Consider the following 18674-nt stretch of genomic DNA (forward strand, 5'->3'; position numbering starts at 1 on the left):
TCGCTCACCCAATGAGGTCACACCATTCAGAATCTCGGGAATGTCAAGAATGGCGAGGTTTAAGAGCTTCTGAACAGCTCTATATGCTATCAGATGGAAAGGGGCTGGTTGAGAGGGGAGGTCGAAATGCGATCTACGTCTGTGACGGTGAAATGACGGCCGGGGGAGGGAGTGAAAAGCTTCTTTACCTTATAGCATCTTGTCTAATCTTTGTTCCACCTATAGCAGAGGCAGGACATCACTTCAGCGCTTATTCATTTACTTTGTTGTTTCAAATCTGACGGGAGACTTTAGGATAATTCCATTATTGTGACACCAACGTTCAAAAATGAGCTCTGAATCTTTCAAATTAAGTGCAGGGAATGTACTGAAGTAACCCCAAAGTTGGAGATTAGATTTCTTTACTAATGAGATCAAATACTGTATGAAACTGCAGCCCGAGTGAGCTAGTTTGAAACAAAGCCACATTCCTGTCACCATTCAAATGTGTTTTCGAAGATGAAATAGGTCAGTTGGACTAATTCTGTACAAAAACACCTTTGTAAGCTCATCATTTGATTGACGTTACAGTTCGGTGACGGTCTTAGCTCATGGGTGCTTGTTTTTCTGTGCACAACCAGTCCCACTCTGTCGTACAGCAGGACAACTAACAATTGTTTTCATTATCAATTAATCTGCTGATTATCTTCCAGTTAATAGAGAAGAAAAGCAGTAAATCCTAAATGATTAGTTGACCCTCATCCACGCCCTACTTCCCTGAGGTGAATGCACCCTGCCTGGCAGGCACACTGCTGAGCCTGCAAATTTCACGAGACACCAAAAAAGAAAGGACATTGTCCAAATTTGTTTCATTTTTTGTTTAAAATATCCTGATTCAGGTTGAAGTCTGGACATCTAACATGTAATTCATCTGCTGAATCATAGAATTATTATTAAGCAACACAAAACACTGAAATATTAGTCTAAGTAATTGCAGTCTTCAAAATAAAGTGTGTAAAATTAGGCACAGCATACTGAAAACTGAATCTCTGATGAATTAGGCTTTACCTTGCTTTTGTTATCTTTGAAAATCCCTATGACTTGAGAGTTTATTATCTATAATGTCTATGTTCTAATCATTATGAAACCTGCCCAGATATTTCCTGAAAGACAAGATGTGCCGTTGTCCAGAGGAGCAGAAAGGGTAGGTGAGTGGGTGGGGGACCAGGGTTGGTAGTCTGTATGTTTTTTTGACAAGGCTCAAGCGGAGATGCTTGCTATTCCCTCAAGTGTCTGGAAAGTGTGCTGTTTCCATTACAGTCTGTCTCGTTTCAGTGCAGCAGTGGCGATGTTTTTGCATGGAGGCCCGAGGGTAAGGGGGCGAGCTCTGTGGCCTTGTGAGTCCAGGCTTCAGCAGTGCGAGGTAAGGGAGGGAGCAGCTGGGGCCCTCCTAGACACACACACACATGGTTTACATGTGCAGCTTCAAAGACATAGTTGGATGGGCCTGACTGCTGGCAGCCTGTTATCACTGACAGGAAAACAGGAGGAAGCCGCTTGGGACTGTTTTCAGTCAAGTTAGTTATCAGATGAGTTATCAGACTGGCTAGCATGCTAACAGACAAGCATACTACACGGCATGCTTGAATGTCTACGTTTTATACCATTTTTCTTTAAACCTGCATTTAGTTTGATGTACCAAAATTGTTAGCAAACAGCTTGTTTTGTACGCATCCAACAGCCACTGAGCAACAATGTAATTCGTACAGATTCGTGGTTGTGCCAGCTCCCTGTTCAGCTCTCCTTTCAGCTCTGTGTTTGGTCTCAACCAACTCCCATACAAAATGTCTGGCTCTTTGGTTGCTAAATGCTCCAGTGCTTATGTTAAGCAGCTCATTGCGGTTTCTGCATGCTGTTGGACGGGGGGGGTTTCAGAGGTTTTTCACTGACACAGCAGACAGTAGTTGTTGGCTGGACAGCTAAACAGTGAACTAAAAAAAAAAAAGCCCCACATAAAGCTCCTCCTTAATATAGGTTTATCATTTCAAGTGACCCCTTTCACCTTGTCCTATTGCTTTCACACTGTAATTTGATGCATTACTATAAAAATCCATTATAGCTGCTTTAAGTGAACAATCAGCCATCAAGTTAAATGTAATGTGAGTCATTGTAGTCTTCCACAGGCAGCTGTAGCCTACAAAGAAGACATCAGTAAGTGCTAATAAGCTGGACCAGTGCAGACTGACACACGGCCAGCAGCCCATCTTGGCATGTATTATAATGATGAAATTAAGGCAACTATTAGTGATGCAAAGTCGTAAATGGTATCAACTGTAGTAAAACTGAACAGACAGTAAATGAGTACAGGTAACTAACTGTAATCCTCCCACTAAAATGAACATCATTATACATTTGCGAGATGGAACCTCCTGCTGCTTTGTTGACTGAGAGAAGCAAAATCAAATTTCATTTGTGTGTGCTGTTTTTTGTTCTCGGGTCATGTAGTTGGGAAATACATCCTACCTTTCGATTACATAACTACTAAGCTTACTTTCCATTAAAAACACTTTTATTGTCCTGACATTTGCCATCAGTGAAATATAAACCTTGCAGATTGTCCCACTATCAAAGTAAATAAAAAGTTCTCACAGTAGCCCTAATTAAGTGCTAAAATATTCATGAACAGAAGAACACCCTTTGTTGGTTAAACTGGACTGATGCTGCTGTCAGCAGAGTTGGTGTTCACTCTGACCAACAGTACCAGAATAATTTTCATCTTCTGAGGAACTCTTAGCTCTTCTGTATTCTGCAACAGAACAGACGATGGTGGAAAAGTGGTGTGTCAAAAAACAAAACAAACAAAAGAAAGGGTTTTTATTTTTTATTCTATTTAGGTGTGCAGTTAACCTCCACAGTTTTATGACGTAAAACAAAACAACGCGAAGAATTTGATGCTTCAGCCGTGCAGTTTCCGAGATGGTTCTTGCTCAGCTGTGTGATGCAGTTAATATTCACAGTAAAAGTGTGGTTGAGCCAGCATACATGGACACATACCTGACACAATAAAGTTTTACTTGTTTGCAAGTGATGCTGCTTCTAAAAGTAAAAACAGATTCAGCCATCTTGGCTTTTCTCAGATTTGTGTGCTTCTCTGTGCACGAGGCCTGCTCAGTTCTTCTAACACATCATCATACAAAGTTGGCCACCTCTTTGCTGAATCCCTGCAGTAAGGTTAATAACACATGGTTTTCTTCTATTATACTTTAAAGTCAGATCCCTGGATTCAGCCCTGCTGGTTAACATTAGCACCTGACCTCTTGTTTCATGCTGAAAGGAGGAAAAAAAAATTTCTGGGAAAGCCCTTCATTAACATTTATGGGAAACCTTTTGGCCCATCTTGTTTTTTTTATTTTTTTTTCCTTTCAAGATTAAAACACATAGTCCTTTTCCTCATTTTTCCATACCAGCCCCTCCCATACATCTAACTTCACATGGCTGTTTTGGGAAATCCCTTATAATGGCCAGTTAGTCTGTACTTTGCCTGGCAAACTCTGCTTTTTCCCCTTTGGGAACACATCCATTGCATTCTTTGGAAATCGTGGGTGTAACCGTGCGGTATGATGGTGTTTTCTTTCTGCAGAACGAACTGTGTTTCCATGCTGTTTTTAGAATTGTGAACAGAGCAAGAGGAATAACTGCTGGAACACCTCAGCAATGAAAAGAATGCAGATATGAAAAGTTATAAACAGATTTTTTTTTTGGTTTTGAAATCGAGACAGTATGCGTGGTGTCAAGAGCTGGGTGGACACCATGGTTATACAAGCTCATAGCCAAATCCGCTTTGCTTTTTCCACAATCATCCAGAACATCTAAAGCATGAACAAAAACAGTATCAGTGAGGAATTTTTGATGGAGCATGCTCCTATTCTCCAGTGGGGTCTAAAATCTCAGTCCCCCCCCCCTCCCACACACACACACACACACACACACACACCACTGTGTGGCTTTCCTGACCTTTTATCCAGGGGTTCCTCTTTCTGAGCAATCTAGCACCATATACCAAGAGGACTCCCTGAGTGGGAGGGAAAAGAGAAAGCCGGGGAAGCCTTCAACAAGAACTTCTTCTTAACATAACCAACCCAAAACTCTCCGCCTCCTTTCCGACCTCTCTTGTAGCTCTGTATTCCCTGCTTTGCACTGCACTCAAAGCGCCAAATATATCTTTCTTCTCCCCTGGAAAAGGCCGTGGTAGGTCAGGCTCTGGGTCACACAAATTCAGGCAAACCTTCGTAGAGTGTGTTTGGTTGGACATTCCGTTCTGTGGCACACCTTGGGCCTCACAAATGTTGAAACAGCTTTAATATGTGGGAGCTCTGGGTATTTTTACTTTGGCTTTCCAGGGGCCTCAACCTGTGGAACAAAAACAAACACAATGGGGATTCCTTTTCAAATCATCTCAATTGAATCATCTTTTGGTACACGTGAGACGGGTGCCAAGTTTTGATCCTGTAGGGGTAATAAGAGGTGGTTTACCACAGCGCTCGGAAAGCCTGACAGGTTATGGGAAATAACTTCTGGTGACAGTTGTCAGGCTTTCCAATTTTCCATTCAGTTTTTCATTCCCTTTTTAATCCTAACCCATATGTACTTCCACAAAACCTCCCTGGCATATTTCTGGTGAAGCCTTTTACCAGCTTACATCAGTTCATCTGTTTCCAAATGTCTTTCAGAGCAGAGAGTCTTTCAGTGCTGTTGTTCAGCAACAGCTTCTAGAAATTTCAGGCAGCCCACTCCAGTTCCATAAACAGACCCTATCACTGCTTAGCTCTTTTAAAGGGTGGTTTCACCCAAATTACTGACATCCTCTTTTATTGGGAGGATGTAATTTGTTGTACAGATGGTAAAGCTTCATGAATGAATTTTGATTTTGAGATATGCTGTATAAATGAATTGACTTATCATCGGCCCTTCAGATAGTAAAGGTTTTATTTGGCCACATCAGGTATCCCAGTCTGAGGTTTCTGTCACCACACTAATATAATACATTGGATGGAATGAATGTTAGTGGGGCTCTGGCTTGTTTTTCCAGAGACCGAGTCCCCACTGTTCAGGATAATTCACTGAACACATTTTCACGGGGACTACGTCTTTGGTAGAAAGTCCTTCCTGTGAGACCAGTAAGGTCTGTGGGTTGTCTATGGTAACCAGGACATCATGCATACTCCATTTTGGCTGCCTGATACAGCTTTCGATTTGTGAGTCTTTCCTGTCTTCCTTTGGCATCCATTCATTTCTGTACAGTCTGAAAATAAATAAACAAACTGGTAATTTTACAAGGTTAAATCTCATTACGTTATTATGATTGTATGATGATATAATCAGTTTCTGCTTGTGGATTTTCATATTGTTCAGAAATGATTAGAAAACAGTGGGTGGCTTAATGCTTTGGCATGGCATGGGTTGCAAACAGCTTTGTTGGAATGCATATGTGATTTTTTTCTAGTGGACTAAAATATGCAAAACCGCTGGCACTGTTCTTTAGATACTAAGCACACACGCGGAGACATTATACTTAAACTGTAGCACATGGATTGATTGACATACACTGCCTGCTCACCTTGAACTTTCATCCTCATTACCCTTTACTGGAGAACTGGGTGGTCCTGTGTGTCAGCCCAGGTAGGCCAAGGGTGATAGCGAGTAGGGTTTCCCACTCAGGTTTCCTTTGAGTTTAAAAAAAAAAAAAAAAAGAGGAAGAAGAAAGCAGCAGGCCATGCAGCCTCTGTCCTCTGTATGTTGTTCTCAGCATGGACAACACTCACTGTTCCATCCTTGATCTAATGTTGAAATATAACTTTTTACCTAATTGTGTTATTAGTGTTTTATTGCCTTGGATAATAGCATCAAGTAAAATTGCTCAAGTGTAGCCTAAGTTTATCAGAGAGGAGCTTTATAGCCCTTCTTAAAATGTTGGAGGAGAGCGAAACGACCTTTAACTGAACTAGCACTAATAGTGCGTACGTTATGCCCCCAATCTTTGGAATATTTCACTTCTTTTCCAATTGATGTCATACAGCACAGGAAATCTTGGTCATAAAAGCATTTTATTAGCATTGGTCGTCGGTGGTATAGAGCAGAGCGACCTGGAGGGCATGCAAGCAGTTCGTCTTGACTACAAACAACCATTGCTGACGTCCAACCAGCCTGCATTGCAGCAGTGCATGCAGAGGTTACCAAATAAATTTTTCCTTTAATAAAACAGCAGTTCAGCATGAATTCTTGGTTCTAAATGTAATGTCTAATAAATTAAGCTACATTTTTACGTAGTGTAATGATGTTAGATATGAATACATTATTGTTGTTATTATTATTATTATTATTATTATTATTATTATTATTATTATTATTATTATTATTATTATTATTATTATTATTATTATTATCATTAGTGTTTTTATCAGACCTGGGGAAGCTATAGAAGGGTAAACTGTAAGTCTCCATGAGGTAGGCGAGTTTATTGGCTTTTCCCCTTGTTTGGGTATAGAGATCCAGTATGTGGGGGTGAAAGCCAATAAACACGGAGGAGACGGTGCCAAGTGGAGATGTATTTACTGAAGCCCCCTCTGTTTTTCCCCACGGCGGAGGCTCACGTCCATTCCTAACCAACAGCCTCCATCTCTCTGCTTTCCAGCAGTTCCTAGCCTGCAGCTCTCCTGTATTTGTGGAGCCGTCACAGTGAGAGGTAGGGAGCAGACACATTCTTTACAGCCCTGCTGATTGGAGAGAGCACTTTATTTGCTCTGGGACGGACTTTGGACTTGTCAAACAGACTCATATTTCTGTTTTGAAGGGCTCGGCTTTGCTTGGGTGTCTCACTATGTGAGTGAGCATTGTGTCCAGCAAGGTGTTACAGTACAAGATGTTGTGTCTGTCACTCTGTCTTTAATGATAAAATTTCTGCACATTTCCTTTTTGCATTTTCTCTAGTGATATATTCGTACATGTTAGACAGTTACATTCAGTTCCCGATGGTATTTGCTGTCCTGCTTGAAAAAGTGCAGGGCTCACTTTGCTGATAACTGCTGATCTCAGAGGTTAAGAGTGTTATCTAAGAGTGATTCTTCAAGCCTTATTCAACAGTTTATTCCCCGGCTTTTCTTTGGCAGATATTCTTTTTTTATCATCAGTCTAGGAACCAATCTGAGACGCATGTTCATTGAAAGATTCATGATGAGATACAATTTTGGTATTCTCTTTCAATTTCAGTTTTCTATCTAAAAATAATAAAGGGAGTGGATCATGAAAAGACATTAGCGCATCAATAGAAAACTAATTACAGAGAAGGCTTTATTTCTGTGTAATGAACCGTCCACACTTTTATGCGGGATTATACGAGTGCTTCAGCAGACTTTCCAAAATGCAATTACCTCTCACACACACACCATATACTTTTACAAAGCTGAAGACATCCCATTTAACAATCAGAGGCATAATGCCCTCCACTTTTGCTTTGTTTCTCACTCTCTTTTCAAATGATTTGTGTAATCCGTGCTTCTATCTCCCAACATTCAGACGGCTGTGAATGCATCCAAGCAGGACTAAAGTGTGGCATTTTCCTCCTTGGAGCCCTGATATCCTGGGAGCCCCAAATGAAGGCAGTCTGACAGTGCAGTAGGTTTGGCTGAAACAGCTCTTTTACTGAGGTGCACTGCCAGATCCTTGTGGTGGATGTGGTGCAAGGGTCTCCAGATCTGCTACTGTTAACTGTGCACGCCTTCACATTGACCTACTTCTCAAACTTTATGTAATCCTAAAGCTGATGGGGGGAATTGCAGGGGTGAGGGTTGGGGGATGTCATGGCTTGGTTAACCACAGGTATGTTCCAACATACACTAAGGATTTGTTTGGATAACGCAAGGACAGGCCGTGGAGGGTTTGTTTTCTCTTGGCTGCTACTAAATGAGTTGTTGTCATTTCATACTTTCGTTACAGGCTGTGACAGCGCTAACCCTTGGAGTTAGTTCCCCTTAGGAATGTACCATTTGACCACCATGACAGCATCAGACTGGGCCAATTTTTCCATGTAGGCACCTACCTGTGTGACTCCTGTATGAGAGCTTTGTGTATCGTTTATGCATGCTGTTCCTGCAAGGGAGACTGGAAAAATAATCATTAAGTACTGAGTTCCGATCAGAACATACAGAATTTCACACTTTTTTTTTGTGTAGTGTGTGTGCGTGTGTGTTTTTGTGTGTGCATGCAGTGCCGTGTAAGAGGTGTATAAATGTGACAATAGCCCTGTCAGAATCCCATTACAGTTTCTGTAGATTTTCTCCCTCCGGCTTCCATTTAATCAAGCCTTCAGGCACACTTTTTGAAGAAGCACTCAGTAAACTGTTGCTCATGGCAAACCTTTTACAAATCTGTAATTGTGCCATTTAATTGCAATCATCTCTGTTTCTTCCATTATGTTGGAGATTTAATACCTGAAAGGTTCAGATAGCCTTATCCACCTGGTTCTTGCATAGCTAATGAGATTTGTGCATTTATGCTGAATTCCACTAGGTCGATTGCCCTGAAATGCAGTCATTATTCCCATCCTGTATTCCACTGGTCTTTGAACTTTTCTCTGCATTAGGCCTCTGCTATTTGTTACAATCATCATCTGTGTCCTGGATGTCTAGCCAAATTGTAACTATGACGCACAAGTTCCCAACTTGTGCCCATATGTCAATACATGCAAGTGACTTTTTTCTTTATTTTTGCACACAGCTCTTTGAATCAGTAGATTTCAAGCTTTGACCAGTTGTTGGTATTTTTGAGTCCCTCCAGGTTTCAAAAGAAGCTTTGAATTTACTGATAACAAAAAAGCTCTCATAAGACCTGCTCAGCATGAAATGGCAGATGCACAAAGTTAGCGACCAAATGGTGAACATAGTGTAGCATTTAGCAGCTAAAGAACCAGACATTTCCTTCAGGAGTTGATGGAAAAGTGTGAACACTGAACTCACACGCACATTAAATTGACTTTTAGAACAGACAAATTCATCATGTGATGTCTTAGCCAACCAAACTGTCTGGTATTACTGTGGCATTGGTTTCATGTACTTCATAAATTCACAAGCTGCAGATGACAACTGTCGTTTAGAGAGGTTAACCTACTTTGCGTGTGAGGCGTAGAGGAATGCTGTAGCCCCATTATGTCTGAGCGTGGGACTCTGTTGCCTGGTGTAGGAAGGCTAGGATGACCTTCAGGAATGCTATTGTTGTGTACTCTATTCCCTCTCCAAATGCACCGTGCTCTATCAGACTGATGGTCCTTTTTAGCAGAATGCGATATCCACGGGTACCAGGGGCGAGAGAAGGGAGAAGGGGTCCATGAAAAGCCCCAAATAAAAGACTGTTCTCTCTGCTCCGTCTCCCCTGTCCTGTGCTGGAACGGCAGGAATGTGGCAGGCAGACCGACTGGATCTCAGAGCCTTCAGCCCCCTAATGAATTTTAAAAGGCCTTTTTCATTCAAAGCAGGGTGCAGGCTAACAGCATGTCGCCTGGCCAAGCACTCAGAGTGAAAAAAAGGAGAGAAGAAGAGAGGAGCACAAGAGGGTGGGAGGGAGAGGAGGTGCTGGCAAAGTAAGTTGGCACCTAGGCTGGTTGGGGTATTGGATGTCCCTCACAGTGAGAGATAATAGGCCACTCTGCATGAGAAGCCAGTGTAGGAACATTCTTGACCCTGCCACGAGGGTCTAAAGAGAAAAGGGGGAATGTGAGAGACGAAGAAAGACAGTGAAGTACTGGAGGAAGAGGAAAAAAGGGTCAGAGAGGAGGGAGCCACTAAAGATAGGGTATTCTGTCCAAAAAAGAGCCACCGGCTTGGTCATATGAAACTTAAATTGTCTATACCTGTTAAAGGAATAGTTTGATATTTTGCTTATTCACTTTCTTGAGTGGGGTTGGATGAGAATATCGATGACACTCTCATGTCTACAATGTAAACACGAATCTGTAGTCCAGAAGTGGTTAGCTTAGCTTAGATTAGCACAAAGACTGGAAAGGCGAAGCTGATAGCCTTACGTAAGGTGCAGACAAGAAGTCAGTCCTCTTCAGTTCTTGAAAAGAAAGTGAATTTGCCTAAGTTTTGAACTCTTCCATTTGTTGTGTTGTGTTTCTACAGAAAGTGACCTTCAGTTTGACAGTAACCAGCAATGTGAAGAAGTACTGACAAAGACATACCTAACGTAGTGATTAACAGGCTTTACCCAGTGGATGCATTTAATTCTCTATGAATGCAATGAATGAATCACATGAGGAAACTGCAGAACATTAACTTCAAGCGTAATCTGCTCTAATTAGCAGCATATCTTTGGGGAGCTGTTTAGGTGTTGAGCTGATATGCTAATTATTTTCCCACTATGTAGCAGCCAGCAGAGCTTCGCCGAGCACTGTTATAGCACTGAAGTCTTTGCCAAACCCCAAAATGCATAAACTAATACATGGGAAACTAGTAATTTTTTTGGACTGATACAGCTATAGATTTAAGAAGAACACGAGACTTAAATGTTAGTTAAATTCACTGGCTTCATTATTGAGGATATAAACAAAAATACACATATACAGTACAGTATATACAACAGATGGGGTTAAGGGATTCAGATACTGTTTGATGTAATGGTATTGTGAGCTAAATATACCATCTGAACCACTTTGTCATACTCACTGATGCAAAAACATGCTAATTTTGAGATCTCAAAAATGCCCTTCTCCTGGGACTTTCCCAAACTGCATAGAGTTTGTTTTTTGTTGTTGTTGTTTGCATTTTGAGAGTGGTGAGATCCTTCCATTCAGCTGCAGTTTTATTTGGGCGAGAATTTGTTGATGAGAGGCAGCACCAGTGAAAAGTTGAACTGAATAAAAAAAAAGCAAGCGTTTAACCATAAAAATAATAGCTGAGGATCTCAATTGTTGCAGGTTATGTTAGAACAAAGGTAAACTCCTGCCAGCAATGCACAAGCATTGTTATCTTTTTCAGTGAATCCCAGTTTCTATGACAACATGCTGAAGGTAATATCAAAACATGATGTAAACAACAGGAAGGATGCATGCGGGTGGAGGTGTGAGGGTGTCGGGAGGGTTTTCTTGGCTTTCGGTGCCTGCTGAGAATTGTTAAAGCTCCGCAGCCTTTGGAAGCATTGTAGCTGAATAGATGCATCCCACTGTAGTATTCGGATGAATACATCCAGCACAAACACGATTTACTCCAATGACTCCCAGGCCCTCAAACCCACAGGGCTTCGTTTTGGGGGTGAGACGTAGCAACATGTGTAGTTTCTTTTTAACCTGTGCAAAACCTGATGCTGCTCAGTTGGAATCCGTTTTGAATTGTTTCTGAATTTGAATGCGTATGTTGGAAGACAGGATGTTGAAGATAAAATGTTTTGGGTTTTTTTTGCTGATTTCTTTTGTAAAATGACGTAAGGCAAATCCAGCACAACCGATGCTTGCCTGTCCAATTTTTGATCTCAGCGCAGGCCCAAATATACTTTTTTATACTTTGGGCTGCTGCTAAGCTACGCAGGTTCTCAACAGCTGCTTCAGGTCTGCACCCACAAACCTTAGCCAAATCTGGAATCTGTGTATGGGTCAGAGCCGGGTCGCAGTTGGTCATTCAGTGCAAGTACACGGCTGAGTGCGTCATTCTCAGCCACAGGTAGCCTGACTTAAATGACCAGCACATGGCTCTGATGTAAAAATGCAAGTCTAACTCACTGGAAGTTGATGTTGGCTCAGTGATACTTTTGCTTGAAAATCTTGAAGTTGTGTGATTATTCTAGTTTTTATCGAACAATTTGGGCAGCAGCCTTTATTTACTTATAGTTAACAATAAATTTCAGTAAGTCCATAATTTATGTTTGTGTAGTCCGGTGTATGTTTGACATCCCCAGAATCAGTATACACAAGACCATTACATCACACACTGCACACTCAGTCCTCGTTTCAGTGTGCAACAGCTTCTTTCATTAATATCAACACCAACATTTTTCTTCATTTTGTTCTAGTTCTTTTTCAACACAAACATTTGTCCTTACCTCATTTTCCATGTTCTAAATCTCTCTTTCAAACTCATAAGCTACGCTGTCTTTTTTTTTTTTTTTTTTTTTTGGGTGAGGGGGGGCAGCTTTTCTCCCTCACACATCCAGCAAAGGCAGCACATATCAGATTGTTGTCTATGTATAGGATCCATTATGTTTGACATGGTGCAGGGAGGCCAAACACCCTTTGGGTCACATCACCTCCAGTGATGTCAGAGGAAATGCCAGAGGGATGAGGTAAAGAGCTGCTTCATACAGTCCTGCAGATTCCTGGGCAGACGACCACTGTGATAGTGGAGGCTCCTGTGTGCTACAGATAGAGGAAGAAGAAAGGAAAAAGCAGTGGCTGATAATGCTAGTAGAGACACTGTGCAGTGTGTGTTTAATGTGTGTGGCCTTGTTGTGAAAGGTGCTTTTAATTATGTACGCAGTGTGATCTGGGTATTAAATATTCAATGCCCGCTCTCCAGCTTTGTTGTGCAAATCTGGCCTTGCTGATGGGCACAGACATGCAGACACGGCCTTCGTTAATACATAAAATATTTGAACTGACTGAGGTTTTCCTCACTAATGATGAATGTGACTCAGTGATGAAGCAGGAGTTACTTAGCTAGGATGAGCCGGGACTCCACAAAAACAACATAACACACAACAAACATCAAAAGTTCTCTCTAAACCATCCGGATTGTTTACTTCCTCAGAATCAAACTCAACCTTTTATTCGCCCAACATTTCTGCAAACCTAATTAAATGGAAAGAAGAGAGTCTTGGTGATGCTTTTGCTTTGCACAAACAAAAAAAAATCAGGAGGATTAACTGTTACCTATATTTAATATGCTGCACGGTGCTTGAGCCAAAGCTTTTAAGACACCACTAATAAATTTGTGGACCCAGTTACTTGGAGGGACGTTGTGTTTTGCGTGGTTTACTGGAGCAGAAAGATGAGCAGAATGCCTGCAGTTAAGAGGAAGCTCCACAATTTGGTCAGATTCATTGCAGGACTGTTTTAGCCAGTTGCACTTGATATACTAGCAAGTACAGCAAAGTTGTATGTGTATTTATGCATATATGAATGTGTGTGTAGGTGTAAGGAAAGGACATTTGTGTATTTATGTGTGTGCTTGCAGTACTTGTGCTATCTGGGAAGTGCATGGCAGCCTACCTGGATGACCTCATGGTTTGACCCACCGCAAATGAGCAGAAGCAGAAGCATTGTGCGGGCCAAAAAGCACAGTGAACAGGCTGAGGTCATGGTGAGATACGGTCTGTGGAAACACTGATGCTCTCGCTAACATGACTGGTCTTGGAAACTACCCCCGTAGGAACCCCAAAAACAGGACAGTAAAATCACTCTGGGCGGTCAGACAGGAGACCAGACCAGCCGAAGTTCAGCCAGAAATGGACCTGCTCTTTCCTTAGGTTTCCATTTCAGCAGAGAGGTTGTTCTAGTGAAATGTGGATTTCCAACCAGGGTGTACATTTCATAATATATGCTAATGTTCTTCAGGTGGTAGCCATCCTTTCACTTCGCTCCATATAATATATAAGAAAGATGACCCAGAACATGAGAGCAGGAAGAAGCTTTTTTTAGAGTGTGTGTTGGTCCTTCAGTGTACCTATTTTCCACAGCCCCCGCCTTGTAAAAATTTTAACATACTTCCTCCAAAATTACATCATTTCATGGGCCATTAGGATGATGTCATTGCAATCTGTTGGAGAGAAAAGATTTGTTTGATTGCTCACAATATCAGGATTCTGGATACTGCGAATGACTTTGGCTCACAGCAATCCAGTGAAAATCCTCTGATGATTTTCATTATCTTTTTTACAGATGTCTGATTAGAAATGGACCATGTCATAATATTCCTGAAAATAAGAAATACTGATGTGTGTGGCTTATTGTACGCCATTACAGCGGAGTCTTTTGCTAAATATCAGCAGATGCTTTAAGTGGATTTCTGTTTGTGTCTTTGTGTTTGTTCCAGACTGAGGCAATGAAAGAAGCCCTGAAGAATCTGAATCTGAACATTGTGGAAATGACCGATGAGAACGCCGTACTGGATGGAGGGGATGTGCTTTTTACAGGTAAGCTCTGTCCCTTGAGTTACTTAACACCAGAAACTTCTACACTATTATAACATGAGGCCATCCGTGTTTGGCCGATTTACAAAAAACTTTTAGCTTTCCTTAAAGGGCTGCCATTGTTACTCAGGAGTTTCCATGAATCCATGCAACGTACCTCACATAGTTTCATGAAATGTAAAAGCCTTTCACTGCTCAGTTTTACCAGGGTGAGGGAAGAATCAAGGTCTGTCTTACAATGCAACTTCTCTAAAATTTTACAAAACTCAAGAATTCTTTAAGTTTGCTTTGTTGTGCCAGTCATTAGTTGATACCAGAATAAAAGGTACCGGCATTCTGTGTGCAAAGGTGAATACATGACAGCTTAAAAATTAACACTGTGGTGTGCTGTGCTGTGTTATTGTTATGAAATCCACCCTCAGGTATTCACCTCCTGCACTGCGTTAACGACCTAAACCAGAAGTCAGATTTGTTTTAAAAATGTTTTAACAGTTTGAAGCTTCACTTTATACAACTCATTTAAAATCATTTAACATGGACCAAAGTGTTCCAGAACTTTCAACAGTGAAAAAATAAGAGCATGAGTATATTAATACAAAAACTCACACAATAAAAGCTCTCCACAGTAGTTTAGATATACACGTAATCTTAATCATAACATATAATCAAAAAGAAGAGATGTTTGTTTAGTATTTCAGAGGAAGAAAAGTGTAGCAGACATTAATGTTTACACCTCAGTACTAAAGTGTTGGATTGATCACACAGCATATCGATGAATTTCTTATTCTTGATCCTTGTAAACTTCATCACTAAAAAGTTTGTGCTGAACATGAATGAACATTAGCAACCAGCTTACAGCAAAACAGCTATTAGTTTTGTACAAGCTTGAATGGTTTTACGTCATTCAACACGTCATTCAAAATGTTTACCTTAAGTCTGTAAAACCTGTGCTTGTACCCAAGGGGGTGCTTCTGCTACTGCGAGGTTGGGTATATGGAGAGACTGTAGGGCAGCTATGCTAGTTTGAAAAACAAAGAAAGTAATCGATCTGATTACAAACAAATGCATATTCAGCTATCACAATGTGTGAAAACTGAATGGTTGAACCGTCCAAGTGGTTGTAGTACAAATGCGAACTTGACCAAACCGAACTTAACACTGACACTTGAATAGTATGGAAATGTTTTACTTTTGTATGATCAAGACTTAAATAGCACCCTGTTTGAAATTAATTGAAATGAACAAGTTTGGAACGTAACTGGTGGTGTTGATGAAGGGGTACTCGAGTTCATCCGGCGGGACTGTGCGGGTACGTCTTACAGAAAATGTTGGGAACCACTTCCATACCGCATGATCAGATTTTGGCTCTTATTCCTCTGGCATCAGGTAATATAAAATTGATGAGGGCAGAGAATCAAGAGCGTGGTGGTTTTTATTAGATCTTCTGTACATTCTGTTGCAGCCGTGTGGTGAGTTAAAATACGGGTCAGTGTCTTCTACATTGTGCAGGCCACAAGAAAAAAAAGCATAGTACACTTAATTGGGTTTCTAGACACTGGCTTTGTGATCTCGTTCCTTCCAGCTGAAATCGGTTTCACATGGCAGGGCTAGAAACATTTCCTGTTGGCAGGGCCCCTGCTAACGGCTCATTTTGTAAAGGCTCAGCAGCTACATTAGGAGCTCAGTGTGCTACTGCAGCCTCTCCAGGCATTCAGGACTCAGTCTGTCTGTGCCCCACCATACTGACCACAGTTGGCCTTTCTCACAGGCATGCATAAAGTACACACTGTGGTGAGTGCAGTGTTCAGCTCCTGTGGTTCCTCAGGCTTGCTATGTTGCCGGAGCTCAGAGTTTTCAGACTTAAACTGTGTAGACTTGATCGTTTTCGTTGTTTTCAGTTTTGTCATTCTCAGTGTTTTTCTTTCTGTGTCTGTTGTGAGCTGCTGCGTTTGAGCGCCCCTACAGGCAGAAATCAAATTGTTTTGTATTGCATTGAATTAAAATGAACACAATGAAGTGATATTTTTTTCTTTTGCACATCTTTCTTCAGGCCGCGAGTTCTTTGTGGGCCTTTCCACTCGGACCAATCAGAGAGGAGCAGAGATCCTTGCTGATGCTTTCAAGGTGAGTTTCAGTGGTGTAAAAAGTGAATGAATCACAGTTAATGCTGAAGTGAATGCTGAACACGTTTACTTGTCCACTTTTAATGGAAGGTTTGTTAATGAGCAGAGGGTTGTTTTGTAAAAATATCTGTCTGCAGCAGCTAAAAGTGGAAACAGTGAGATGTTGCTGTTTGTAAAATCGACATAATGACCTGAAAAATGCTGTGAAGTTCCGCAGAGCTGAGGAGAGTGGGCTTATAATTCTCTTTGAGGATGTCAATACAAGCAAATTATTTCTATTACACATTTGACCCATTGCTTGCCTAAAATGTAAATTAGAGCAGCTTTAAGTATCAAAAAATAAAAGGTTTTTGTTTTGTTTTTTATGCAAATGCAAGTAAAATAACTTGGATGTTTGCAAACTTTGTTAATCAGTATGAAAATACAGAAATGTATTCAAACTGCGTACTTTTCTGGACACATTTCTGTGTGAGAATGGATGAATGTATTCAATAGAGAACCACCACTCTTATCTTAAGTCTACTAAATGGTCCCTAAACATGAGTGATCAGACATCACAAACAAGAAAGGAGGAAATAAAAATGTTATCAGTCATAAAAGCTTTAGACCAGGAAGATAACAGCATCATCACTCCATTTATCTTGTTTTTTTTCATTCTGTTCTACTCCCCCTCTTTCTCTCTGATTCAATTTCTTCCTCCATCCATCTCTGTCTCCTGCCACTCCCTCCTCTCTAACCCTTTTTATATAGAGAGAGTTAGTCTCAGTAAAGAAAATACAGGTAAAATAAAAAGCATCTATTCTCCATCCATCCATCCATCCACCTCTGCCTTCTTTTCTTTCTTCTCTGCATTCACGTTTCTGTGCTGTCTGTGGTTTTCTGACTTCCAGTCAGTGTCAGGACCGTGCTGGACTGTGTGTTGTACAGTGCACATAAACATGAATCGCTGATGCAGGGAACAAAAGAAATAGTTTTGGAGGTTAAAGTTATATTGAAAAAATAGTGAGGACAGCCAAAAAGACAAATGCTTGTGCAGAGTACAATTAAAGAAGTATTCGTACTTTTATTAATATTTAGCCAAAATGGAGAACTCTGAGATTACTGACTGATTCTTTGCAGCAGCAAAAAGCTCCAGTGTCAGTTTGTCATTAGAGCCCGTGACCAGGCCTCAGCTGGCTTTGAGGCATTTTTAATCAACTATTGATGGAAACTTGTGGCACTTCTGTACACGGTGATTAAACAAGCAGTTGATGACACTGAGTTAAAGGGTGATTTGGAGGCAGACTTTGGGGGGGGGGCTATAGGAAAAAGAGATTTCTCACAGTTCTTATCTATCAACGATGAGTCATATGAGTGATTAAAACCATGAAGCCTAGATGGAGTTTGGAATGAACAACTCACAGCACATCATCATCATCGATCAATGCTCTCACGTTAAAAAATGCCATTTAAAGCTCATTTTCTATGCTTTACCTTGTAAGTAAATATGGTTGTTGGCTGCTTTGTTGTCCGTTTGATGGTTTTAAGTCTTTCATTAGTTAGCTTCCAGTGTCCAAGTCTATGTAAAATAGAATTCATTTATTATTTTGATATTAGGGGAAAGCACTGGTCCTACTAACCATTGAAGTTTGCCTGTTCAAAATAAAAAATAGTACATAAATAAATAAAACAGCGAGTGCTGTGCAGGTTTCCAAACAGGGAATACGCTGAAATTGAATGCACTTAGTACTCCTATTAAATAACATTTTCTAAAAACTACAATACCAGGATATTTTAGGAAATGATTTGGCCTCTTTCAAAAAGTATAGGGTCGACAAGGGAAATCATAGATTTTGAGAAGCAAACATTGTTGGTTTTGCTCTTTACACTAGACAATGAGAAAAATACTGATCACAGCCTCAATCTTGAAGGAAAAGACACTGCTAAGCAAATAACCCTGAAATATGTCTCTCTTCTACCCCTGTTGACGTCAGTGTTTTTTTCACTCAAAATAAATTCACCATATTTTCCTTTCGTACTCCAGTCCGACAGTCTGACTAACTTCCGTGTGCTGTGGCCTGATCTTGATAGCCACAATGAGCTCAATCAGCATTCACCGCCCGCATATGACACACACATCCAAAGGAAATATTCAGAAAAATATCCCAAACATAGCTGAAACAACAGATTCAGGCAGACTGGCAAGATTTAGGCATGCAGCCTACAAACAGGGTCTTGGCTTGGATCACAAATACAGACTGATTTTATCTGTCCTGTTTACTGTTATTTTAAAGTGGAGCAGTTTCATCCTGCAGACTTATGTGTGTTTGTTCTGGGTTTTCTGTAAGACAGACCATATCAAAAGACACAGAGGTGAGTGAAGAGTTCAACACATTACGGTAACCTGAATGGCCTCATTGGTGT

The 18674-nt window shown here is 40.9% G+C and overlaps 1 protein-coding gene across 6 annotated transcripts in view; it reads left to right on the forward strand.

The window, feature by feature from the left end:
• Positions 1-18674, forward strand: part of ddah1 (dimethylarginine dimethylaminohydrolase 1) — a 71067-nt gene that overhangs the window by 37883 nt on the left and 14510 nt on the right. For 4 of the 6 annotated variants that reach the window (XM_046390885.1, XM_046390882.1, XM_046390881.1 and 1 more), the window contains 2 exons: positions 14052-14151; positions 16199-16272. In XM_046390885.1, coding sequence (XP_046246841.1) covers positions 14052-14151; positions 16199-16272 — 174 coding nt within the window. Of the gene's footprint in view, positions 1-1270; positions 1403-6478; positions 6722-14051; positions 14152-16198; positions 16273-18674 lie in introns of those variants that run through there. The other 2 variants (XM_046390883.1, XM_046390886.1) reach the window with 2 other exon arrangements.

This window comes from Scatophagus argus, chromosome 6 (assembly GCF_020382885.2).
Source record: "Scatophagus argus isolate fScaArg1 chromosome 6, fScaArg1.pri, whole genome shotgun sequence".
Lineage (NCBI taxonomy): Eukaryota > Metazoa > Chordata > Actinopteri > Scatophagidae > Scatophagus > Scatophagus argus.